We start from the raw sequence: 26,688 nt of genomic DNA on the forward strand, positions 1-26,688 counted from the left end.
CTTCCGCCTGACGTAAGCCTCCTCTCCGGGCTGGCCAATCCTCGCGCGGATTGGATTTCTTCACAGAGTCATCACTTGACTCCGACCGTGTCATCTCCGGGCTATTTCCTCGTACCGATTCGATGTTTTGACGTGTCTAACTTTGACCCGAGTCACAGATATCCGCTCTGGGACACAGTTAACGTGCTCGACGTTAGCCGTTCCCGGTAAAGAAGAAGAATGTCGGATTTCGACAGCAACCCCTTCGCGGGCCCGGAGCTGAACAGCCCGTTTCAGGTAACATCATTAGCTTGCTAAAGTTAGCAAGGTTAGCATTAGCTGCTGCATTTATTTACATTTAGGAGATTGGCGCTCCTCGGATGGATTATTCTGGAACTAACTGGACTTTTTTACATTACAGTGACGAAGGTACTTTGACTTTAAAGCTTTTTGAAGCCGTTAACTGACTTTCTGAACGAGTTTAGCTGCCTTTACAAGTTAATTTAGGTCAATTTAACTAAAACAAAAGTGAAATATTACATAGGAAGAGAGTTAGTGGGTTAGTTTAAATTAAGTGGAATATTTTGCATCAGATACTTACTATGATTGCTGTTACACACAGATTAAACGTGTTATTTATATTATTTACAACAGTAATGTTGACTACAAAAGTGCCAGTCAAGAACAGAAGTGAAGGTGAAGTCATTCCCACCCTCCTGTGTGTCGCCGTGGGCTGCGTTTTCAGGGTGAAGGTGGCCTTCTGACCAGAGTCTTTAAGGCCTCCGTCCTGTTTATTATATCGGATGTTAATGAAAGTTCACAGCAGCTGATCTGAAAACAATGACTCTGCAGCTAAGACCTTGTTTTTGTCAGTCAATTTGAATGAATGACTTCTGTTTAGGACGATTCCTATTTTGGAAAGTACTGCCTCCACCAAGCTAAGATGTCATCTGGAGCCTAAGTCGGGTTCTGATGTATGTGTTCCTCACACAAGTTTGACATTTTCATGGGGTCTGGTCATGAATTTGCCAGGTCTTTGTGGGAAAAGGCCTTAAAACACGGTCAGAATTTGCAGACGAAATGGATTGAAGCCTAAAGATGACCGCACGATTTAAGACCCACTCCCATGAAAATGTTGTTTTGGGTGTTTTTAAGTTGTTGTTACGCCATTTTTCTGATGATGGTGGATATACATGAGGAAAATTAAGCTTAAAATTGTGTTTCTGTGTGTTTCTTCATTGAAGATGTTGTGAATCAGAAGCAGAAAAAAAAGGATTGTATTTGTGACGTAGAAAAGCTCCCTGCTCCGCTCCATTCTGATGCATCCACCTGCAGACAAATGGATCCACGTTCGTCTTTGTTTTCCTCGTCTGAGCTGGAATCTGGATCCAAACTGTACGACTGGATAGTTCCACTAGTGCTCTCCATTTTTGTTTCACCATTATTGTTAGGTTAGGGGTGAAGTTTGTGTCACGACTAAAGGTCAGAGGTCATACCTAGTCAAAAACATGTAAAGGATTTCTGAGGCATGTCCAGATTTTGGTAAACTTCAGGGAATCAAATAACTAGAAGCTAAACCCGGAGATGTACTTATAAGAAAACAGTTTTCTGTTCTCTTTCACAGCTTTCAATGAGGCGTTTCTAGAATTTAAAAGGTTTTCATGATTAACTGTACGTGTGAAGCACACAGATACATTTTAACCGTTTTTTTTTTAAATTAGTTTTGCAGTAAATAAAGCTGACAATGTGGTTGTCTTTATGTAGAAGTGAGTTTAAGTGTCGTTTAAAACAAACTATATTTCAAAGCTAGATTTACATTAAAATACATAGAAAAACGAAACCTGAAAGTTTTCCTAAGAGATCAAAAGTGAACAAATTTCAAATGGGTCTTAGTTTTTAGACGAATAATGAAAATAATCAGGACTTTGTTCTTGTTGGAGTCCAGAAATGTCCCAGAACCCGCAGAAGCAGCGGGTTTTGTCACTCACCAGGAAGATAAGTGAATAATTCATGGGATCATTAGCATACTGACAGGAGCTGGAAGGCTTTGCTGCTGCGTTTCCCTCATTTTCCGCCTTAAACCGCGTTGCCTGAAGATAAATGGCGCTGCGGTCCTTTCTCTGGGCTATCGTCAATACTTCATGAAATCATATGTTGCGACATGTGCTGGTGGCTCCCGGCGTGCAAAAATCCAACATGTCAAACCTCTTTGGCCTATTTCCGTGAATGTGGGTTAATGGCAGAAACTGGGATCCGGTGGTCGTTAATATAAAGTAGCTCCACACTTTCAGACTTAAAAACCCTTTAGTTTTTTCTTTTCTTCATTAAGTGACCAAAACTATAGATTATTTGGAAATCCATCCGTCAATCCTTTGATTCAAACCTGGTGATTCCGCCTTTGCACGTTGACTCGGCTGCAGAAAGAACACCATTAAATTTTCAAAGCAACCTTCTCTGAAATATTGATGATGCTGGTCTGGTGACAAGTCAGGGCTCCTGGAAGTTTAGGAGATGGTATCCGAACATGAAAGTGGATGAGTCCCAACACTTCAGGAGTGTTCATGGGTGGAAGTGAATCTTCTGCAGCTCTTTGAGTGGCCGTGTGGGGCCGACAGCGGCTGATGGTAAGCAGCTCTCCATTGAATGATTGTAGATGTTTTTCCAGGACTAAAATCCAGTTTCCGTTCTTTATTTTGGATTTTTTTTTCCTGATTTCTTTCTGTTGCTTTAACATTTGCGACGCTAAAATGTTTTTGTGCCAGTTTATCCAGTTATATCTCTGTTAAAACATGGAGAAGTTAAAATTCTCCAAAATCATCGGTTCTCTTTGAGCTAAAAGCTGCAGAATTTCTTTGGCTCAACTTGGAACAATTCAACAGCCGGTGGACTCACTCAGCTGGAGACACTTCTAGGAATTGAGTTCCGAATTGCAGAAAAAAAATGACTCATTTCTGTGATTATGGATTTCTAGTGGAGCGTGTCATTTCATTCATTTCCTGCAATGTTTACATTTGTTTGAAATTCTAAAATGCAGTGTTAACAAGATATTTACTCCTTTTTTTTAGCAACTTTCAGTTTCTTAATGATATAGATTTATTCATCTAATTTAGCAATAAAATATACAGATTTAGCTAAAAGAAATTCTAACATTTCCTGTTTTTTTAATTGTTATGCTGCAGCTTTAGTAACGTTTAACCTTTAAATTGTCAGTTTTTACATTTTTTTCTGATTCAACCAACCCAAACCTGCTTTAGCTAACTTAAGCTGCAGCATTTATTTAGCACATCTAAACATCTGCTGTGGTTGTTTTGTCAAAACGGCTGCAAACGTGTCGGCCCGCCTGAACCAGACTTCAACACGTCCGCCGTTCTGTGAAAACCTGACAGTTCTGCCTGTTTAAATCCCCGCATCCTCCTCACTACTAAACTGGCTATAACACGAGCTTCTTTGAAGGTTTTCATGAATAAAACGGCAAAGAAAAACTAAAAATCACACTGAAGGAAAATCGATTTGATCAACTGATGTTTCATTTTCAAGTCTGCTTCTGTAGTTTAAATCATTTTTAATATAATCCCAGTTGATTAAATGTTCAATATAACAGAGTATTAGGGCCACTAAAAGAAATAGAAAATAAAGTAGTCAAATTATGAGGAAAAAGTCAACTTTTTACATAAATAAAATCGCTAAAAGGTGTAAAATGTTTGATATTTACCAAAATTGGTTCAAATGTAAACCTTTTTATCCTATTATTTTTTTGTTAGGTAGTTTTAGGGTCACTATATAAGAAACAGAAATAGATCTAAATAGGAATGAAGTCGATCATATTTTGCTTAAAAAAGTCGTGATTTTACAAAAGAAATTATGTTTTGATAAATGTGGATTATTTTAAGTGTTTCAACAAAGATAATCGAACATTTCCTGCTACATTTATGTTGCTAGGCAAGAATCTCACTGAGTCTACTGTACATTATTTTTGTAAATGTAACATTATTTTCATGAAATTACAATCTATTTTAGAAAAAGTGTATTTCTTTATTGTTCTTTTGTGGTGGTGTAACACTGTCGTATTCAATAAATAGGATAAAAAGTTTAAATTTGAATCAATTCTGTCAGTTTAAACATTGCTGACAATTATTTAAGCTTTTTCAAGACACCTAAAAATAAAAAGGAACTTCGACTCCCAGCATGCACTTGTGTGTCTCTAACGGAGATGCTTTTTTTTGTTTGTTTATAATGAAAATATCAATTTGTTTTGTTTTCTGTTCACAAAGTTTGTTGTTTTGGTGCAAAAAAAAACAAAAACCCACAGCTTCTTTGCACCAAAAACTGAAAGCCTCTCATTGGTTCAAAAGCGTTTCTCTGTTATAACTCATTTGTCTATTTATAGCTGCTGTCTTGTGAAAATGATTCCAATCGTGCCGTCTTTCTCGCAGCTGAATTCCCGGCTGATTGTTTTGAGGAAAACGTCAGCCGTTCACCAAAACCCTTTAACTGTGTCGTACTGCTGATCCGTGACATCGTGAAAGCTGCTAAAAAAAGATAGAAGCACCTGCCCTGTGACATTTTGCTGAGATGAGTCAGCGTTTGAAAATGCTGCATTTCCTAACGTTTTTGTCTTTTTTTAGGATCCATCAGTAACAAAAGTCAGACAGACCACAGCTGCAGGGTTGGAGGAGTACAATCCCTTCACAGATGCTAAACCAGTGAGTTTATGCAACACTCCGCTCTTTTTCAGACATAACTTTATTATAAAACAAAGGTGTTTTTTTGTTGTTGTTTTCCTCTTTCATTTTGGAAGCATCGTTCAGACCCCTGAGCAGTTTAAAAATACTGGAGAAGCTACATTAAGCAACAATTTATTTCCTCAATCATACTTTTAGAACCTTATTGGTTAAGACGCAATCATTCTAATTTTTTTTCTTATCCTGAAAAATATTTTGTTACGGGAATCAGACAATGTTGACTGTTCCCTTTAGTTACCAGAATAAAAGCACTGTGTATTTGCCTGGATAAAAGCAGCTTATATATGAGATACAGTTGCTGTGATTAACGTTATGATCATTAAATAAGAGGAATTTTGCCATTTTATTACAATGAAAGGCGTATTAATATTCAAGTAGAGGTTATTCTAAGTCATACTCTTCTGCTATAATTTATGTATCGTATCGGCAGACTTGTCGATACACCTAATGTGTCCTGGAAACGTGGCTGTTTAGTTTATGAAGCTGCCGTTTGCACTTCCATCTCCGGAGTATCATGTTGGTAAAATGTTCTGAATTGGTTGTTTTGACCCAAAATGGATTCATTTCTTCACATTTGAAATCAGGTTTTCTCAATGATTCTCAAAACTGCTGTAGCAGAACTGAAGCTGTGCAAGTTTCAAATTTAGAACAAAAGTTGATTATAAAATGTAAAAACGGTTTATCTTTTGTAACGTTTCGGCCACGTTGGGGGAAAAGTCCCCTTTAAATCAACTCAAATTGACTCTTAAGCGGAAATTTTAAATATTGTATTCTTAAAAACAAATCACAACTTTGACATTCTCGCCTTATTTAAATATGATGGCTGTAATCTGCCTGATTGTAAATGTTTGCAGTTTTTACTGGATTTCAACATCTAATTCTGACGTGACACGGATGAATATGAAAACCCAGCATTTCATTGTCAGAGCTTTGCTGTTTACATGGAAAACGCATGAATTAAAACCATGTTTTTATGAACATATCTGTTCGTACGGCTAAGTTAAAGAACAAAACGATGCAGCTTAAAGCTGCCAAAAGCTTTCAGGAAGAACTTTACACTGAGATGACTGTAAATAATGAGGAGGAAAGCTGATTTCAACATTTTAATTTATTTTTTTAAATCTTTTTGCTGCTTAATGGTCATTTTTGATGCATTGATCCATTTTTTCCAGTTCAAAAGCTACAGTTTTATGTCTGCTAACACATGTGTTTACAATTCAAAAGGTGTTTCCAAAAAGTGTTTCTATCTACTTTCTCCATAGACGCCTGCGGGGACGGCCCCCAGAACCACGGGCCCTGCTGTCAGCACGCAGCCCGCCATCATGAAGCCGTCGGATGAGCCGCCGGCGTACTCGCAGCCTCAGGGCCAGGTATGAAGGAGCAGAGCGGAGAGCCGCTGTAGTGTGCGCCCTGAAGAGTTAATGTCATTTATCAGTACCTAAATATCCAACTGACTGCTCAGGCTAAAGCAGACTGGGTGTCTGCGCATCCTGAAACAGTCTTGATTGAATCAAAACAAGAAACAGGAAATTATCTTAAATTCCGGTGAATGAGTCACAATTTTGCTTTTCTCATCAACGCAATGTGACTTTAAACCGTTTCCTGTGTCAAAAGGTCATGAACTGGTCCTTAATGGTTTAACGTCATCTGGCTAATTAGCTCGTCGGTGTGGAAAACTGGCAGGACTTTATCGTAGTGGTTGAAGCTGGTTTTGAAACCAACGCCGCGGTTTGTTGAAAAACATTTACATTTGGAACCATGGAGATCACAGCGATTGGATTATTGCATGTGTAGATCAAGAGACGGCAGACTTTAGCTGTTCTTATGAAAGACCCACTCCAATGAAAATGGTGTTTTTAACATGTAGCATTTTTATGATGATGGACGACATGTATAAAGAAAATTAAGCTTAAAATGGCATTTTCTGCCGCTTGAAGACGCTTTTAAATGTGAGGTAGGTTCTACGCTGGGCGGAGCCACAAGCTCCCTGCTCCACTCCATTCTGATGCAGACAAACAGATGTGTGAACGTCTTTGTTTTCCTCGTCTGAGCTGGAATCTGGATCAGAACTGTACGGCTGGATTGCTCCAGTATTGCTTCCCATTTTTGTTGCATCGGCAACAGGTTGGGGGTTTGAGGGGCTGCAAGCTAGAGGGAACTCCTGCCACTCTGCAGAAACTATGTCCTAGAAAACAACACAGTTCTTTTTTAGTTTTGGCTAAAAATGGCACAATTAAAAGGAAGAGTATTGGAGTGGGACTTGAATTTCCGTCTTTGAAAGTAAAAGACTCTTCTGTAAACCTGTGTCTGCAGGAGGCGACGCGAGCAGCTGCAGAGCTGCTGAGGAGGCAGGAGGAGCTGGAGAGGAAGGCGGCAGAGCTGGACCGCCGGGAGAGAGAGATGCAGACGCTCAGCGCCTCAGGAGGTCAGAACCAGAACCAGCATCTTCTCCCAGAGAGGCTCCAGGGAATCTGCTCAGTGTTTGCATCTTAACAGGAAAACATTTCCACCTTCGTTCTGAGAAAACAGTGGACTTTTTTTCACAGTCACTCCTTCCTTTATGTTGGTATTTTCCTGCATCACATTTGCTGCATGTTCTCTCCATCATGCATTGGAGAACCCAAGAACATTTTTTTCCTGGGCTTTTCTATCATTCTTAGCAAACTATTTCCTCCTCTGTTCGTGTTTTCCCTTTAGCTTGTGTGCCCCCTTGTGGTAAATACTAGTAACAGAAAGGCGAGAAGGCAGTGAAACAGTTACAAGACCATTACTTTGATCAAATGTCAAACATTTGTTTAGGTTAGTTTGATCAAATAATCCTCTAGCTTCAATCCTGTCAGACATTTTTCAGTGATCAAAGCCTCTGATGTTACAGGCAGGAAGAACAACTGGCCCCCCCTTCCAGAAAACCTCCCGGTGGCTCCGTGTTTCTACCACGACATCAGCGTGGACATCCCCGTGGAGTTCCAGAAGATTGTCAAAATCATGTACTACCTCTGGATGTGTGAGTTGTTGATCCTCCGTCGTCTGGGCTGGACGAACAAAAGAAAATAAACTTCAGTGAAATGATGAATCAGAGGAATCAACAGATTTTTACCCCTAGAACACTTTTGCTATAAAGAGTTTGCTGGGTCATTTTTACCCGATATAATATACCCAACAAGGTGTAATTGTCATGTAAATTAGATCTAAACAAAAATTCCTAATAATTAATAAAATGATTCGAGAAACTTGGTCTTTGGTCCAGCCATTCATGGGACATGTAGGAAGGTCCCACGGCGAAGGCACAGACTCCTGGACACGCAACACTAGCAATTCATGTAAATAGTGTTGCTCAGGTGCTCTAGGGTGAAAAACAAGGAACAGTTATGCTGTGTACAAACCAGACATGTGATGTGTGTTCAAGAACACCCTTAGAGCATACATGCAACCAATACTAGCGCATGCACTCACAGCTGGAAGAGGTTGTTCACCTTTTAGTTTATAACATCGGGGGTCGCCACAGGAAATCAGCTTTCACTGATTCGCACAAGCGGTGAGTTTTTACGCCGGATGCCCTTCCTGACACAACCCTGTAGTTTCAAGGCCCGGGTAGACTGAGAAAGGCAGCAGCGCTAAGGGTGTTGCCTAAGCACCCACACTGGATTTCAGCTTATTGCTCCCCTGGGATGCGAATGAGACAGTCCTACACCCAGCCAACTGAGCCATAACGATGCTAAAATAGTTTAATGCTGCGTTAAGCATCATCAAATACTTCAGAAAAACACTTTGCTTCAAATGCTTATCACGCTAACAATGCTAACTAATCTAACGTTGCTAAAGTCTCAATATTGTGCTCAACACCAAATCTCAGAACAGCACATTACTAATTTAGCCTGTTATGCTAACAATAGCTGCGGTTACACGTGCAAAGTGTCTTTGGTCGGATCAAAGATCGGATCAGCATTGCACTGTTTACATGGGCCCAGAAAAACTTCATCTGTTTATTTTAAGTGTTTACATGCGTCACACTTTCAGTCAGAATAAATCTTTTTGACTTTCGCAGAACTGTCTATAATACCAAAATCAACCGTAGAAGAAGAAATATTGAGTTCTGTTGTAAACAAAGTGAGCCATCTTCTAAACATGCTTTTATTATTGTTACGATTATTATCAAATGCATGTTTGCCCATAGTGTTCCAAATCCATTCGGACGGTGCTTTATTCTTGGCCACACAGACCCGGAAGGAGGGTTAGGGTTAAGCTAATACGCGCCAACAACGTTTAGCCTTGGTCGCACCTAAAATCCGTGCATGCAATGCCGCAAATTGACATGGCTTTGTTTGTTTTTTTGCACGGTGTCTCAGACTTGGCGGAGCATTTAAAAAGCCGCCTCCGCTAGCTCACACAGCGTTCCAGAGACGCTCTTCTGCTCGGAGACGCTGTTCTTTCCGGGAGACACTGTTCTCCTGATTCCGGCAGCTGGACGGACTGCGGTCCAAAGCCTCCGCTGCTCGCAAACGTGAAGCTACGCATCCGGCTGCTCTGCTCAGAGACATGATTTCATTGATATTGAGTTGGATATATGTATACAGACACACTACAATACAGTGCATGTGTGTACACATTGAATCTGAAATGCAAGTTGCAGGTAGAGATGCGGTTCTGAGCGGTAAAGCTGTTTTTCTGTCAAAGCATGAAGAAGCTTGTCATGCTAACAGTTCCAGAACGGGTTCTGTGAAGCAGAAGTTTCACGTTTTTAAGAGGAAATAGTCACAAATGGGAAGGAACCTCTTTATGTAAAGAGTCCTTTTCTTCCTGAACCTCCAGTTTTGAGTTTGTAAGTAACTTTATTTTGGAGCTTAGCAGCCACATGACCACACGTGCTGCAGTCATGTGGACTGATGAAGGGACTCAGTCAGATGATCTCCTGAAAACAATAGGATCTTCTGCAGTCATGTTGGAAAAAAAAGACTTTTCAAGCCCAACAGACTGAATGTGTTTGTTTGTTCTTTTAGGATTTAGTCAGCTGATGTCAGATTCCTCTCTGAGATGGAAAATCCCTGCAGGAACAGAACCTGCTGCTGTTTGGGACATTTATCTCCTTCACTCACTCACTCGCTTGTTTCTCTCTGTTTTTGTGGGAGTATCTGAATCCATACCTTCTAGCGTCACATGGGGCTCAGCTTGTTTGCTGACGACGCTGTTCTTTTTCCTGCTCCTGTAGTGGAGCTTGTTTATTTTTTGTCACAAATCCAGGACATCAACCTGAAAAGAAATGGACACAATTTGGTTCATAATTGCAGCTAAAACTGGTTTAACTTTGTAGTTTTGGTGTTGGAAAAAAAATCAAAAACAATTAAATCAATAACAAAATAGGAATTATTATGAAGTCTTCTGAAAAACAAAAAAATGCAAGTTTTCTTTAACAAAGAAAAAAAGCTTAGCTCTTAGTCAGCTTTACAAGTAACTTTAATAATTTGTCTTCAAATATGTTTTTTGTGGCAATACTTGATTTTTATTTTTTTTATTATTATTTTTTAAATGCAACCCATTGTTACACAATATATCCACAATGAAACCTGTATATAACTGTACCAAATAGTCAATTCCATAAAGTACATTTAGTCTTTTTTTTTTTTACTGCAAAAATCACAAAATAAAAACAAACTCAAAAACAAACCAAAGACAAAGTCAAAATAAAGTAAAAAACTTTTTAAAAAAAGCAAAGCTCCACTGAACTATATACAATGTTTTTAGGATTTTATTCTAAGCAGAATAAAAATATGTCATAACTTCTATTATATATGTTTTATGCCAAAACCTTTAGAGTTAAATACTTTTTGATACCTAAACATTAAAGTGTGATTTACAACGTTACTAAAAACGTCTTCTTTCAGCTGCTAGAGTTTGAGTGAAAAACATCCACAAACTTTCTAAAATGTTTGTTTTGATACTAATTTATCCTCAAACAAGAAGTTTTTATTAAAAAAAATCTATCTCTTTTACTTGTTCTTATTTGAAAATGACTTATCTTCTTTTAGCACACCACTGCCCCCAGAGGTGGGAATGGGAATTGAAGGTCAAAGTCAAGTGTTTGTCACATACTGTATACAACAGTGCAACCTGTAGTGAAATGTGTTGTATGACTGCAATAAAGTATAAGAACTTAAAAAAAAAAAAGAAAAATACTTTCTAAATAAAATAGAAAATGGCAATACTGTTCAATAAACACAGCACAGTTATGGTGACAATGTGTGCTAATGCTGTAAAGTGTATAAAAACATAAAAGTCTGTATGAAAATAGCTTTTTTCATACTTTTACTAATAAAGTGTTCTATGGTTTGTTTTTTAGTCGGCACAGGTTGCTCAAAGTGTTCGTGTCTGATGCTTTTCCAGGAAAGAGTTTAACAGACTCTCTCTTCCAGTTCACACTGGGACGCTGCTGGCCAACCTCATCGCCTGTCTGTCCTGGTTCTGTGTGGACGCGACGCATGGAGTGGACTTCGGCCTGTCCATCCTCTGGTTTTTGCTCTTCACGCCGTGCTCGTTCGTCTGCTGGTACAGGCCGCTGTACGGAGCGTTCAGGTGAGAATCACGCCGCGGCGCCTCTCCACAACACGCCGCCTGCTGTTCCTCATGTTCTATTGTTCTGTTTGCAGGAGCGACAGCTCTTTTAGGTTCTTTGTTTTCTTCTTCGTGTACGTCTGCCAGTTTGGCATCTACGTCATCCAGTGTATTGGGATCAGCGGTTGGGGCGCAAGGTGAGGCCACAGTAACATGTTTTTTATGCACAGAGACAAGAAAAGTTGGTATTAAAACTGTTTAAAAGCATATTTCACTTTATCTTTACAAGTGACACACAACCAGTCAAAAAAAAAATAGAACACACCTATTATACAAGTTTATTTTAAAATATAAGGTTGTACAATTCAATGAAAAGCTTACAATTGCACCAAAGTAAGAGAAAAAGAGAAACTGACTTAAAATATTTAAATTACAGAACAAATTTAAAGGTGTTTTCCAGAGACCATAAGAGAGATGATTTTTAAACCTGTTCATAGAGGCTAATGAAGATGTTCAAATCATTCCAACCTTTCTGGATTATCTGCAACCTTCTGTGTCTTGGTGGTACCAAACCCTCCTGATCTTCAACTGTTCCTAAAAAATGACAAGAACAAGCAACAGTAGAGAGACAGACCATAATAAGATAATGAAAATGTGGTGTGAACATTTTCTGAGATGGGTCAACCCAATGCTAGCCCTTTATGCTAAGACATTTAGCATAGGTAGCATTTTTAGCAATGCATTATTCTAAGATGGATGTTAAAGTTTATCACAATGCTAAGACTTTCAGCAATGTTAACACAATTAGCCTTTGTAGCGCTGTGTTGTTTTGAGATATTTGACAATGCTAGGACTTTTGGCAATTTTAGCATTGCACTCAGCATCATCAAATATATCATAATATCAGATTGCTAAAAATGCTTATCATGCTAACAATGCTAACTTTGCTAACACTGCTAAAGTCTAAATGCTGCATTCAGCATTAAATATCTCTGAAACGGATATTGCCGAAAAAGCTTTTACCTTATTACAATATTGAGACATTAGGAATGTTAGCATTGTTAGCATGATAGCGGTATGCATTTTTAGCAATGTGTTTTTTGGGATAGTTGATGTTGCTCAATGTAATGCTACGACATTTAGCACAGTTAGCATGGTAAGCAGTGGGATTTCTCTCTGTCAGGGAGAAATGTTTCTCATAACGTCAGAAACTCTGAGGGGATGAGGTCTGACAGTCTTGAAAATATTGAATATGTAAATTGGTCTTTCTTTTTGGATAAATGAGGGGAAAAATAGATGTTGAACAGAAGTGATGTTTCCTCAGCGGCTGGATCTCTGCACTGATGGGTTTGAACACGAGCATCCCTGTGGGCATCATCATGATCCTGGTGGCAGCCCTCTTCACCTCCCTGGCTGTCATGTCTCTCATCATGTTTAAGAAGGTAGGAGAGAGAGAGAGCAGATCTAGACCTGTTGGATCTATGCAGTGCTCTCTGTGTTCATCTCCTCTTGTGGCTCCCCCCCCCCCCTCCTCCTCAGATCCACGCCCTGTACCGCACCACGGGCGCCAGCTTCGAGAAGGCCCAGCAGGAGTTCGCCACAGGCGTCATGTCCAATAAAACCGTCCAGACGGCGGCGGCCACTGCCGCCACCACGGCCGCTCAGGGGGCTTTCAAGGAGCAGATCTGATTTGTTCAGGTCTTTAACACCACCCCCCCCCTCCCTTTGAAACGCATGGACATCCCCCCCCAGCCTCCAAGCAACACCAAGGTGGTTCCAGTTGGTCAGTTATTTAATTCTTTTATTCCCAAGTTGAGCGCAAAGCCAGTGCGGGGCGCTGTGGAGACCACGCCTCCCTCCGCCGGCGTGCTCTCCTCTGTGTGTACCTGTGTGCATGTGTGTGGCCAACCTCCTGAATGTCTGTGTGCCTTTCCTGACGGTTTCCCCTGAGGTGCTTCTTCCTGCTTGATAAAATATTTGATTCCTGTTGATCTCAGCGGAACTCTGCTGACCCCTAGTGGAGAGAGCCTGTATCTCTGAAGGTAAATGCTGTGCATTTCAGTTTCAATGCCTTGCTTTCTAATCAACATTTTCCAGAATCAGGTCAGTAAAGGTTTGTCTTAATTGACCTTAAGTGCTGCTCAACATAATTCAGAAAAAAATCAGAGGGATATAATTTATCAAATATTCTCAATCATCATCTTAAAGCTTGTTAATCTTAATTTCAGGGTGAAATTCTGCTCATTTAGTCTGTAATCTCAGGCTAGAATTGGGTTTCTAAAAATGATTATTTTTTTATTCTTAAAGGAAAGAATTGGATAAAAGCTTCCTCCAGATATTAACGCTCAGAAACTGTATATTTTGACAAACAAATCCATGTTTTTGCGTGTATTTATCTGCTTTTTCTATTTATTAAACGGCTAACAAACTGCACTTTAAATCTGCTTTCTTTTCTGTGTCATCGACGGCCTTTTCTTTGGTGGTTTCATCATATTTCTTGACGCCTGCTGAACTCGGCTCACAACTTTTATGGCATAAAATGAGAATGTAGCTGTTATGGAAAATGATCTTTCCTCGGCTAAAGAACGGCTTCTGTCGTCGGTGTTGGGGCTTCATTCAGGACGCTCCTCGCTCGTTTTGGAAAATGATTTTAGAAGAACGGGACGCCTGTCTGGGGATAAACGCTCAATCAGTGCTGACTTTTGCTTTATACTTCCTCAAGTTTGACCTCTGTTAAAGAGACAGACGGCGTCCTCTTGGTGTCCTCATTTGTCTCTAAATCCCTGGAGGGTTTTTGGCTTTTTCGGTTCTATCTGGCTCCTTCCTTCATGCTTTTCTGCATTTTTTTTCCTTTAATTTTTCCTTCCCGTCTTTTAAAGTTTGGATCTGTACGTGCACGTCTGACCGTGCAGAACCCAGAAGTGCAGTGTGAAGTATAAGGTACTGTATGTGAGCCTTCTGTGCTTGATAATCAAGACGTTTGGTAGAAAAACACTGAAAAAATTTGAAGGAAATAAGAGTTCTTTGTATATCTTGTATAATTTAAAGATTGTTTGGTTTTGTTTTTTTTTTAAATATGGTTCCACCTTCCGTTGCTTGTCTGTAGTTTGAGTTTTGTATATTTATTGCATTAACAGTTAATAAAGCTCTTCTTCTGTATTTGTTTCTTGAGATTATTTTGCACTTTGAGCCAACGACCACATGGTGGCAGTAGAGAACAAGAGAGGACTTCCGCGCAGTCGCATCTAAACACAACAGTCAAGATTAACTCAAAGACTCGCTTTAAACCTCATTTATTCAATTTAAGATTCATTTTCTCTTGTATTTTTCTGTTCTGATGTTCAGATGAAAATTTTGAGTTTACTTCTGCTTAGAAACCAAACTGATGAGCTATTTTTGGTACCAAGCTAGCCTAATAAGCTAACATGACTTTTCCCTATAGTGCTTCTTGTGCAGGAAAGAAAAATAATCTTCTTTGTCTTTCTGCTGTCGGTCATCTGCCTCCATCGGCCCCTCTCCTCTGCGTCCTTCTCCGTCCCACCAACCAGCATCGTGTCCTCCTTAACTGCATCCACCTCAGCATCCTTTTATACCAACCTCATCACTCTTCCTCCTCTCGATGTGTTCAGGCCATCTCCATCTGCATCCCCGTCATTTTTCATTTGATCCCGATAGAATATTGTAAAGTGCTTACAATGTCTCCATTATTCATTCACTCCTCATTCATTCTTGGTGATGGTCAGCTACTGGGGCAGACTGACAGAGGCGTGGCTGCCCGTTCACACCTACGGGCCCCTCTGACCATCACCGGGACATTCATCCACATTCACACACCAGTGGAGCCACACTGGAGGCCCGAGGACACAGCAACATTTAACTGGGGGGAGCAGGGATCAAACCGCCGAGCCCTCGATCAGCGGACGACCTTCTCAACCGCCTGAAACTGAAAATTATCTTTCTGACTAATTTTTGTAGCTTCTATTTTGACTGATGGGTCAAGTTGACCCGAAGAGTAGCTTTGTAACATGTAGGGCAGATTTATTAGCTAAATTTATTTATATTTTATGTTGTTTATGCTAAGAAATCCAAATTTAAAAGTGAAAAAATAACTTAAGATTAGTCTTTTTTTATAAATTCTTCTTTATAGATTTTTTTTAAAATTTCACATGGGTCAATTTGACCCAGAATGTAACATTATTAAATTTGCCCCAGGGTACATTTAATAAAAAAGATGGTAGTAATCGGGCATTTACATCCAGATGTCTATTATGGTCTATCTTTTAAAGTTGCAAAAGAACAAATAGTATTTGATCTTTCTGACTCTTTTTAGCTTCTTTCATTTTTTTCTTTTTTTTACTGCCGGGTCAATTTGACCCACACGTTGGTGAAAGAGAGAGGAATTTATGTCATAGTTACAAAAAGAAATTCGCAGTATTATAGTTTGATATTTTTCTGACTCTTTTGAGCTTTTGCTTTGACTGCCGGGTCAAATTGACCCAAACAGCAGCTTTGTAATATAAACATGTAGTGCGGGTTTACAAACACATAAACTGAACAACTTTTATTTTGTATTTTTAAAAGTACTTCTTAGTACTTCTTTTTAAATGTATCAAGTGTCAATCTGACCCAGAGCAAAACAGGCAGGTTAAGGTGATAATGTATAGTAAGGGTCTTTCTATTTGGTCACATTTGAGACAAAAACACACGGATCACCCGTCCTGGCTCCACTTCAGAGGCCAGACTGAGGTTCCTCACCTCCAAAAACTGGAACCAAACTTCTTCATCTTCCCTTCTCTTTATTTGTTTTGACAGAAACGAGTGAGAACAGACGGCACAGTATCCATCACCTTGGCACACACTCCCTGAAAACACACAATACTACAAAACCGCAATACTTCATTTATTCATCGCTCGGTCCGTGTTTCTGCACAGATCACATGAAGGAGAACCAGAACCATCTCATCTACAGAAATGGGTTTCCCTTCCTTCACGTCCTCCCAAAGGTTCCTGTCCACAGATACATTTCAAAGGTCTACAAACACGAACGGTACATTCTGTAAGCTTTAGAAAAATTAAAAACAAAACAAAAACATCTACTCTCCGCTTATTCTGACTGAATAGTGGTTCCTTTGCCGAGTGGATCCTCACACGTGGCAGTCCGAAGATCCGCTGGTCGTGATCTGGCAGCCCAAAACACCAGTGCTTTTCTTTTTTCCAGAGTGGCAAGAGTGATGTCGTGAGCGCCGCCTTGATGGAGCTCGCCATCGAAACCGTGCACAAAATACATGGAATCACATTTATTTACAGAGCGTGTGGTGACGGTCAGTCACAGACGCAGCACCTCCTGTGTCGGAACACAACAAAACGGCTTGGCACTCGAAGATTTCTCCCACATAAACACAGGACAGAGACGAACCGGGAGTCAGTTTTAGTGGTAAACGACGGGAGGGGTGCAGATCTGCTCCTCCCCGCCCGCCCTACTGCCTCCGTCTGAGGCTCTCCCAGCACAAATGGAGACTCAGAGGAGACAAATCAGGCTCTTGCCCTCCTCTATCTCCTCCTGAACTTTGTCACTGGACGTGGCGATCTCGGCCTGAGCTGAGAAGACGGCGCAGATGAAGGTGAGCAAGGTGCCGCCCATTGCAGTGTAGAAGGCCCAGCCCATGGAGCAGAGGCCGGCGCGGTACGGCGCCGAATCTGGACCGCAGTACAGCTGGACTTTGTCGGAACCCCAGCCAGCGGGGTACAGCATCAGACCCAGAATCAGGAACAGACCTGCCAGCAGAGACAGAGCGGTGACCATGGCGCATGCAAGAGCGCCCCCTACAGGGCCGTGCTTCCAGAAGCATTCATCTTAGATTTCTCTGAGGGCTGGGCAATAATAAAAAGTTCCTTTCAAACTGTAATACATTCCAGATTACTTGTTAACATAATAATAGTTTACAACATTACAATTTCAGGCTTGTAATTAGTTCTGTAAAACCTTTTCTTGAAGACAAGAATGTCACATTTTGAATAGAGGTGATTTAATAGTGACTTTTAATAAAATAGTTTATTGTTGGTAAAGTCAAAACATGGGAAGAACAGGAGGAGGAGCCTCAGCTTTAGTCAGTTTAGTCCACAAAGATAAAAACAGAAACTTTCCACTTTCAAAAAATAAAAGATTGAAACCGGGAGGCTGAGGTTCAAATGAATGTGCAGCACAACATGCAGTCATCCACTGTGGAGGAACACAAAAATGAAATATGACGACACTTCTAAAAGAGTCATTCAACATCCTTTAATGCTTTACTGTTTTCCTGATTAAAAATCTAGATTTTCAGTGTTTAGTCTGTGGGAAAACACGTTTATTCTGTAAAATATTACCCAAAATTCATTAGTGAGGCTTAAAACAAAAAAGTAAGAAGACATTGTAATAAATTACTTGTGTAGTGGGTTCCATCCAACACTAGTAAAGTCCAAACTTGACAAGAAAATAAACCAAAACAGCGATCCCCAACGCCCGGGCTGCGGGTTGGTACCGGTCCATGGGAGAGTTGGTACCGGGCCGCGGAGGAAAAAACAAACACTACTTTCTAATCTGATTCTGAAGGAAGTTTTATTTTGAAAGACTACTGGATTCTCTCCACTACATCCGATTCATTCTTGACGCATGTCGCAAGTCGCTCGGTCACGTGACGAAAATCCAACATTTGTGGTCGGTTGGGAATCTACAGTTTACGCATATTTTACGTAGTTAATACGAAATTCTCACGTAAATCTTACACAGTTGTGCGTTATTTTTGTGAGATGCACACACCAATGTGTGTCTTTCCACAAAAGTCTAACAGACTTTTCAGGTGTGGACCACCGATGTATAACTTTTATATCCCGTTCAAATTACATAATGAATCACTAATGAATTGGCTATAAACAGCACCATAATCAAACACAGTTCATGTTCTATTTACGTGTTTATCTGTACTTCTGTGGCTTTAACGTGGTTAATTTGTGATACATCTGTGAAAATTTCACACAAAGAAACACAACTTTTCTCACGTATGACCAATTTTCATGCTGTATGACGCGGCTTTACGGGTTAAAGCTGCTGCACAACGCGAAACCCGCAAGCTAGCAAAGTTGACAAAAACAAAGATGTATTCATCACTCCTTAAAAGTTGGCGTCTGATTTTTTAGCTTCCCTTTTGACAGTTATGGGTGAAGGAAAAATCACATTTGACTGTTTCCTGCAGGAAATCTAGTGTAGAGTTATAGTTTAAAGCATCTGCAGATATTCTACAGAGGATGAAGATAAACTTTTAACCCTCAAAAGGGAAACTGGAAGCCAAAAACACGACTTCAGCCTCGGACGTTAAACTGGTCTGTGGCCTGAAAAAGGTTTGAGACGGCGGCAGAGTTGAGATTTCTGGGCCTGAAACAAAGAAAGGAAGAAAAAAAAAAAAGCTTCATGGAGGATCAACAGGAAAAGGTAGCCGGGGGGTGGATGGTCAGACGTTCCCGCCTAGCCCCGGCGCCCTGCGTCTCTACAGAGGGACGGGGGCGTTTCCTGTCCTCGCTGCTGCGGCGCTCTCTCTCTCTCTCTCCTTCCACATTAGCAGAGTTCATACGGTCAGAGGAGGAAGCTGCGTCCAATCCAGGCTCAGGAGGAAACCCTGACAACGACGGCGCCGCAGACCGTGTGGTGTTTCCACCAACGCTCCGCCGCGAAAGCCAAGAGGTGAAGCTCCTTCTCCACTAATCTCTCTTCCTCTCTCCTCACTTCCTTTCTTCCCCCTCCGTCCTAAAATCACCCAATAATGTATTAAACGAGGAAATGAAAACTAGGTCATAAATTCTTTCCACATGTTGCTGCCCCGACGTCCAGACGGGCTCCGGTGATGGATTGAAGGCATGGCTTTCATTCCCAGCACCACAAGCCCCCACCCCAACTGCAACTCCGAGCTCCAACCTCACCGCCCCGGCCCCTGTCTTCTGTAACCTCGCCGCTGTCAATCCACCCACAACCGTCCATCTCAGAGCTGCACCCGTCTCCGCCCGTCACTGCTGCTCCCTCCACAGAACAAAGAAGGAGCAGGTGACGGCTGCGTTTGACCCGGCGTGCCAGTTATTCGATTGGAAAAAAAAGGGTAAAAAGTCACAAAGCATAAAACAAACACGACTTCAAGCTCTGATAAGATGAACCCAAGAAGAAGTAGGGATTCAAAGCCAAATTTGGAACGAGTGATTAAAACATGGGAGGGATAGTTTTAGCATCTGTGCCGCTCAAACCTGTGCAGGATCGTCGTTTTAGGGCTGAGGGTTGACCGTGAAAAAGGCCTCACCGGCTACATTAGTCTGATCCTGGAGTCCAGAATACTGAGGTTCTTTGCACCAGAACGGTACTAAGATGAACTATAGAGCCACTAAAAAAAAAAGAGGGCCCAAACGGAGCCCTGTGGAATCCCTCACCATGTCGCTGTGGAGCACTGCTCCGTCTATCTAAGGTCACGCTGACATCATGAAGTCACATGGGTGCTGCGGGTTTTTGGGTCGTCCATTGGAGCACAGGCGTGTCCTGAAGATAGCACGGCCACCTTAAGGGCCGTCATAAAAATGGAACGTACCATTGTGGTGCGTGTGGTTAGTATGTCATAGAGTATTCGTAAGGATAATGTAAGTTGCACAGAATTGAGATGAACGGGTGATGCTGCCTGCATCTCACCTTTCGTGTTCGCCACAACCGGTCACCCGCTGCATACCCGTAGAGAGAAAACATTTTCACTTAACAGGATCGCTGAGCGGCCTTTGACCTTGGTATTTTGGGATATACCCCCACAGACATGGGTATCCACCCATAAGAGCAGTTGTGACAAAGACGTCAGCGAGGGATGAGAGTAAACAGTCCAAAGTCTTGAAAAGTCTGGAGTGTGACGTCATCTTCCAGCTCCATCCAAGTGAAGTCAATTCAGTCCCTTTTTTATTTATTTTTTGCTAAATGGATACCACCATCTTGGAGCCAGACGCCGTTGGTCAGCACTGATCGGTCCGAATCCGTCTGTGATTCTCTGGCAACCATTTTCTCCAATCAGGAGTGAGTTTGTCAGAAGGCCACACCCCCTAATACTTTAAAACGAGCTGCATGAAACCTGTCAAACCTTTTGAACGTTTGGGGCCAGCAGGCTCCACCTACTTTTATCTGATTGGTCAGTTTATAATTTGAATAACTTGCATTAAGAAATAACAAGGATTATTAAAAAGATTATTAGTTGAACGACTAAGTAACAGCTGTTTGTTTCTCTGTAGACGTCTGTGGAATTTTGCAGGCACTTCCTGTTTTGGAACGCCAGGGAGGAGGAGTCACTCAGTCCAGTACTCAGATACAGTCAATGGTCACTTCATAATTGCTCCTACATTCCCGTAAAAAAGGGGTTTTGTTTCCTTCACTTCCAGTCTGCAGATTAGTGCCGCTCTGCAGTTAAACTTGTCATAAAGTCTGATCCTGACGCTGGAATGAAAACTTTATGGTGAATCATAAAGGCGTTGGACTCTGAGCCATTCGTAGAGAGTTTTACAGCCGAGTTTGTTTGCCGCCTTGACTCTAATCCCTGACGGCTGAGACGCTGAGCAAGCAGAGTGAATAAGAAGAGAATCTGATTATGGCTGATTTAACTGGGCTGTGAGAATCCTTTAGGGGCCCTAAAATGAAAAAAGTCTGCAGGACTGAGCGTCTGCTGAAGCCGTTCTCTGACATCAATTCACTCCAAGCAGCAAACTTTAGGCCAACGAGCAGCTTGAGAGACAACGCAGCCTTGGAGCGGCGTGTCCCTGGGGGGCCGTGAAGCAGAGTGACGCTGATGACGTGACCGTCTCTGGCATCTGAGTTCGGTGGCTTCCACGAACGTCTGCAGCTCCTCTTGCCTCTACAGGCCGCCGCGCTTTCTGGAAATGACCATCAGCGGAGCAGCGTCTTCCGTCCCGCGGGTGGACATCAGTCATCCACCGCCTCCGCAGAGTTTACACTCACGGCCGAGTCCAATGTTCGATTCCCGGGCCTTCAAGGAGAGTTATTGCAGCGCGCGTAGGAAATGCTCCCACCTCCTTCGCCGTTTCAAGCGCCACGTTTCCTCTGCCTCTAAACAACCACTTTCAGATGATGTCACAACGCCGCAGTGCTTCTCCAAGAAATTAGGTCATGTGGTCAATGACATGTCATGCCGTTGCCATGCCAATGGAGCTGGTTAAGTAAAAAAAAACTGCTAACCAGTTTGTTACTGATAACTCCCAGGGGAGGCCATGCCCACGAGCTTCTCCTTTGGTAAACTTGACCTAAAAGAACAGACCTATGAAGGTCGTTAGGGACTTGAAATGACATCAATCAAACGTTTCCACGGCAACCTTATTACTCAAATCAGTAAAAAGAAAAACTACCCAGGATGAACAACAGGACCAAAGTAAGGGCATTGAGACCTTACTGAATGTTCCTGTGATAGAAATGTGGGCGGGGCAACTATTAGCTTTGGTTGCTATGGCAACAGAGAACATCTATTTACTGATTGACAGAAGTAAAACTCCCTCTATATTAATCCCAGAAGGAAGTTGCTTTAGATTTTGTGGAGGCTGTTGCTGTATTACTGTTGTCGTAATGCTAAACAACACAATAATCTCAGATTTGTTTTCTTTTATTGGACTTTTCTATTTGAATCATCTGATTAAGATTTTTTTTCTCTTTTTTTTTGCATTTTAATTCGACTTTAAAACCAACGGACTGATGTGCAAAAGAAGAGCTGAGAAGAAATGTCATTAAACATCACAAAACCGCCAGAGTTCTTTAGTTGCATCATTTTGGTAAATTCATTTCACAGGAAATTCACCGACGACACCAACGTGAAAACCGTTCATTTTCCTATTTTTCCATAAAGATATTACATTACAGACCAAAAAGTTTGTTTTCAAAAACATCTTTATGTGTAAATCCTTTGCCTGGTTTGTGATAATGACCATTAAATGTAAACAATTACCAAACCAGAAAGTTAATGAAAGCCCTCAATGCAAGAAATCTGCATTAAATATATAGTAACTTTAATTTTTATCTGATTTTTCTTTTTTTAGACTGTCGAACCGTTTGTCTTGTTTTAAAAAGATCTGGTGCTTTGACAATGTTCTATGTCGTGTGTCAAATGGTGAAATATGCTTTGCTTCTTTTTTATGTGAGTGATTGGTGTTTTTTCTTGTCTGTGATCCTTGAATAAACTGACGTTTTAAAACTCAAAAACAAAACTCTTTTTTTATTGTTACACCGCTGTAAAGTACCAATTCAAACTATCGTTTTTAATCCGGTAAAAGTCCTTCGGGTTTCGGCTTTCTGTGTCGTCAAATGTCAAAGTTCATCTCCAACAAGCAAATCTGCTTTATAAATCTGCATTTGTCAGAGTCATTTGGAATGAAAGAGATGAGAAAATGGGGAACAGATCGATGTTCTTCCGATCGTGGATTCTTATTCCTGCTCCTATCGTGGACTCTTCAGTCCTTTGCTCCCACAAACACTGTTTACACCACAAACAGTGGAGAAAAAGCCACACAGAGCAAAAGCTGGAGCCTCGTTTGACCCGCAGAGAAACCGACACGATCTTCTGGAATCATACAAACCAAAAACGGCCCGACATGAAAAAGAAAACCGTCTGCTTGTTTAGTCCTGAAGGCAGACTAAATGAGACGTTTGCTTGATCTGTAATTAGGAAGTAGACAAAAGCGCTTTTGGGACCTTAAAGCAGAAAAAAAGACTAGATTTTCCTAAAGCTGCAGTTATTCTGCTGTATTTAGTAGAAAAGCAACAACAACAAAAAGAGCTGATTCTGTATTTTATGTCCACGTCACTATGACAATGGTCCATGAGTTCTCACTGTACATGTTTCTGTGTGAACACCAGGACAGTTGGGGGTAAATACTAACTTAAGCCTTGTGATATCCTAGGTGTTGGGGGCTGGGTCATCTAGACCCACTAGACAGTGCTCTGAACCTTTTTTCTTCAATGATTTGTGATCTTCACTGGTGTCCATGGATTACATGAAATCTCTCCACCTTTATCCACCTTTGTCATGGTAGGGAGAACACGTCAATGTAAGGGGGGGGGGGGGGGGTCATCTAAGACGGAGGAAAGACAAAGGTCTAAGCCTCCCAAATTTTCGTCTACCTTAGAAGATTCTGACTTAAACAGACTGAGGCTATGTCCGAATTCCCTCCCTGTTTTCAAAATAACTATTTAGCCCCCTGGATTTTAAAAGCAATTTGGACACCATGCTCACTAGTTCTTTTTATTTATTTTTTTTATTTGGCAAATGTGATGTCACCGATTTCACAAAGTGAATATCTAGTCAATCCAATTGTTTTACGTCTTATGAATCCACTGTGTTCTGCTGAGGAAAAAGTTGATTAATAAAACACATTTAAACACTTTTTTTTTGTTCAAACGCAACGCATTGTGGTCTGTATTTGCCATTCTAGTGAGAATTGAAGCAGGCTGCTTTTTTTGCAGAGACTTCTGGGAAATTTCCAGGGCACTGGATTTTCAAATTGTAGATTCGGACAACCCAAAGCAATGGTAAACACCTTATCTAGTGCACCAAGTTCCCCTTTTAATGGAAAGTTGGATTGAGAAATATTGAGGTCCATTTTTTTATACCCCATAGTTCCTGTTTAGGCTAAATGAGGTTGCTCGGGCCTATCCCAGCTAGCTCAGGAAAAAAGCAGGATTGAGAAAAGTTATTTTGTAGAATTCCTTATTGACCAAGCTTGTCAACCCAGTGAGCTAAAGCCATCCCCCCCAAGTGGGTTTTCCTTAGAAGAGGTTTGCGTTTTTCAGTGTTAAACCCGTTTGTCGTTGCTCTTACCTGCGATGCCTTGCAGCAGTCCACAAACGTTGAAGATGCTCTTCTTCATGATGCTCTGGAAGCACATGGTGAAGACGGAGATGAAGGCCACAGCGCACAGCAGTAGGATCCCCGCCGCCAGGAAGATGGACGCGGCCTGCCAGAACCCGCTGGCGATCTCCCCGAAGTGAACGGCGTACGGTCCGCACAGGATCCCCCGCTGCATGTGGGGCAGTTTTATACAGCGGCCGTAGATGCCCAACGTGGGCCTGTAAGCTTCCCCTGCGGCGGTGGCCCCATGGGGGCCGAAAACGGCATCGGGCGTGCGGGGATATCCCACCAGCCAGTCCGTGCTCATGAAGGCGATGAGCTCGCCGAAGGCGGCCACGATGCTCAGCAGGGTCCACAGCATGGAACGGCAGGTGACAATGACATGGCACATGCTGGCAGCGCTTCCGTCGGGTACTAAAGCTACTCACAGGTGAATTCTGGGAATTCTAGAGACTCTGACAGCTGAGATCGGGATCCGCCTCCACAGCGAGAGCAAGGTGAACCGGCCGTTCTGGTCAATGATTCACGGACGTCTTTCACTCCTTATCTTCAGCTGCGGCTGCTCCTCCTCCAGCTCGCCGTTCCGTCTGTGCACTCCGTCTTCAGGCTCTTCTGCTGCCTCCTTTCTCCCCCGTCTACATCGTACTGGGGTTGTTGTGGGTGAGCCAGCCCGCCGGGGTAACACCAGACACACCTGGGAGATAAGACACAGAAGAGGGTGAGGAGCAGCTTCCTCCTCCGTCACATTCAGACAGCAAGAGTGGGGGAAGAGAGAGAGTGCATGAGGAACTGGGAGGAGGAGGAGGAGGAGGAGGAGGTGTGGATCTCTGACAGGGCGACTAATGAGTTGTGGAGAGACGGGTCTGTTTGAAGCCGGCCTCTGTGTTTTTGTGAAAGGATTTGTGCCGAGGCCTTTCTCTACTCCCCGCACATCCGTGTGACTAAAGCCGAAAAAACATCAAAAAAACTGTTTGTCTGCTCTTCATCGCTCGCTGCCTTTGGTTTGGCGTTCACAGCAGGAGATGAAGGGGGGTGGGGAGTTGAACCAGAGCGGATGCAGAGGGACAGAAAAACAAGCAGGAGGTCTCGTTTAAGCAGCCCACACAGCTGACCCGGGGTCAGTCAACGCTTGATAACACAACCGGCGTCCAGCTGTCACGTGACCGATGATAACCTCTGTTCCAATAAGCGCGGAGTCGCTTAATAAAATAGAAAAGTCACAACAGCCCTTACGGGTAGATACGGGCCGTCTGCTGGTACAAACAGATAAACCTGTACGGGACTCGCAGTTGGCCTGCACAAAATATCAAAGTCGCAGACCTTGAGCCTGCAGAGGAATGTTCCTGGACAGTTTCTATTCAACACCCAAGGATAAGTAGGTGAGACGTAGTCGTGCCGCATGGAAATTTCCTTTTTTCCACCACCTCAAATCCTGAGCACTGTGAAAGGGAACTTAGTAATGTTGTAATAAACATGTGCTCCTTGCTGCAGCCTGACTATTCAAAATGAGGAAAAATGAGACAATCGGTGTAGTTTGTGTCCCGTGGGTACTTGTGTATCACCTGCACACCCCTTTGTGTGCAGGTCGTGCATCCACCTTTGGGACCTGATGAAAAGAGAGTGTACCGTTGTCGTGCGTTTGGTAAGTGTATTGTATTTGTAAGGATAATGGAAGTTCCATGCACTTCTGACGTACTGGTGAAGCCGTGTTGCCCGCTAGCCCATTACTGACCGCGCAGTAATGTTGCATGTCAGGCAAGTAACTGCCCATAGGACTGGCCTGTCCAAAGTCCAGCCCGTGGCCCGAGTGCAGCCTGGGTTCAGATTTCAACCAGCTCTTATGCACCTGTCATGCACTAAATAAGTGCACTTGAGGTCCTCCTAGTCCACCTAAGGTTGTTGCAACTAAGGTTTTTGATTGGAGTGGAAGTGGAAATTGTTGTTCTAGGAGGTTTTTTTCAGTGTTTTTTAGCTGATGAAAGACCAGCAGGTTGGGTCTGTGATTTAGAAGTAATCCTAGTGAACTGAGAGAATCAAGCCCAACTTTATTGTGGCATCCCGGTTCAGATCCATCATGGATTCCCTCAAAACTAGGGGTGTGTATTGCAGTGACGTGCAGTCAGGAGAGGCAGCTGAGGCTGTGCCTCACCTGTCATTATGGGAAGAAAAGAGAAAAAATAAATTCAATTATTATATTTAATCAGTAATTTGTGCTTTGCAGTCATTTACATTTAAATGTACCATTTTTGGGCGTTTTTTTCTTTTCAAAATCGCTGAATTTCCGCATTTGCCGTTCAGATACTAAGTGACGTGCGATGAGGCACCAGCCCGCTGAGCCTCACCTTGGATTGCGCAATACCTATGCAGTCAGACGGTGCTGCTGTCTCTGTGTGTCGGTTCAATCAGTTGTACTATATGAGCTGAGTTTACATAATTTAGCAATGTATATGATGTACAGTGTTTGTTTTTATAAATAACTGTATGTGAGGGACGTGTTTCTTGTGCTGAGCCCTAAACGCCGGCAA

The 26,688-nt window shown here is 42.0% G+C and overlaps 2 protein-coding genes across 4 annotated transcripts in view; one reads left to right on the top strand and one right to left on the bottom strand.

The window, feature by feature from the left end:
- On the top strand, nucleotides 1–14,426 carry scamp1 (secretory carrier membrane protein 1). Its single transcript, XM_023960378.1, has 9 exons — nucleotides 1–276; nucleotides 4,605–4,682; nucleotides 5,984–6,091; nucleotides 7,035–7,146; nucleotides 7,597–7,725; nucleotides 11,129–11,288; nucleotides 11,363–11,464; nucleotides 12,592–12,709; nucleotides 12,807–14,426. Exons 1-9 carry the CDS (start codon nucleotides 220–222, stop codon nucleotides 12,954–12,956), a joined length of 1,014 nt encoding a protein of 337 aa, XP_023816146.1. The 5' UTR covers nucleotides 1–219; the 3' UTR covers nucleotides 12,957–14,426.
- Nucleotides 14,427–16,046: 1,620 nt separating this feature from the next.
- lhfpl2 (LHFPL tetraspan subfamily member 2) overlaps nucleotides 16,047–26,688 on the bottom strand; it is a 45,559-nt gene continuing 34,917 nt past the window's right edge. For all 3 annotated transcript variants that reach the window (XM_011481462.3, XM_004074504.4, XM_020707483.2), the window contains 2 exons: nucleotides 24,134–24,857; nucleotides 16,047–17,042 (listed from right to left, as the gene is read on the bottom strand). In XM_011481462.3, coding sequence (XP_011479764.1) covers nucleotides 16,786–17,042; nucleotides 24,134–24,554 — 678 coding nt within the window. In that variant the 5' untranslated portion in view covers nucleotides 24,555–24,857 and the 3' untranslated portion in view covers nucleotides 16,047–16,785. The remainder of the gene's footprint in view (nucleotides 17,043–24,133; nucleotides 24,858–26,688) is intronic.

Source organism: Oryzias latipes, chromosome 12 (genome assembly GCF_002234675.1).
Source record: "Oryzias latipes chromosome 12, ASM223467v1".
NCBI lineage: Eukaryota > Metazoa > Chordata > Actinopteri > Beloniformes > Adrianichthyidae > Oryzias > Oryzias latipes.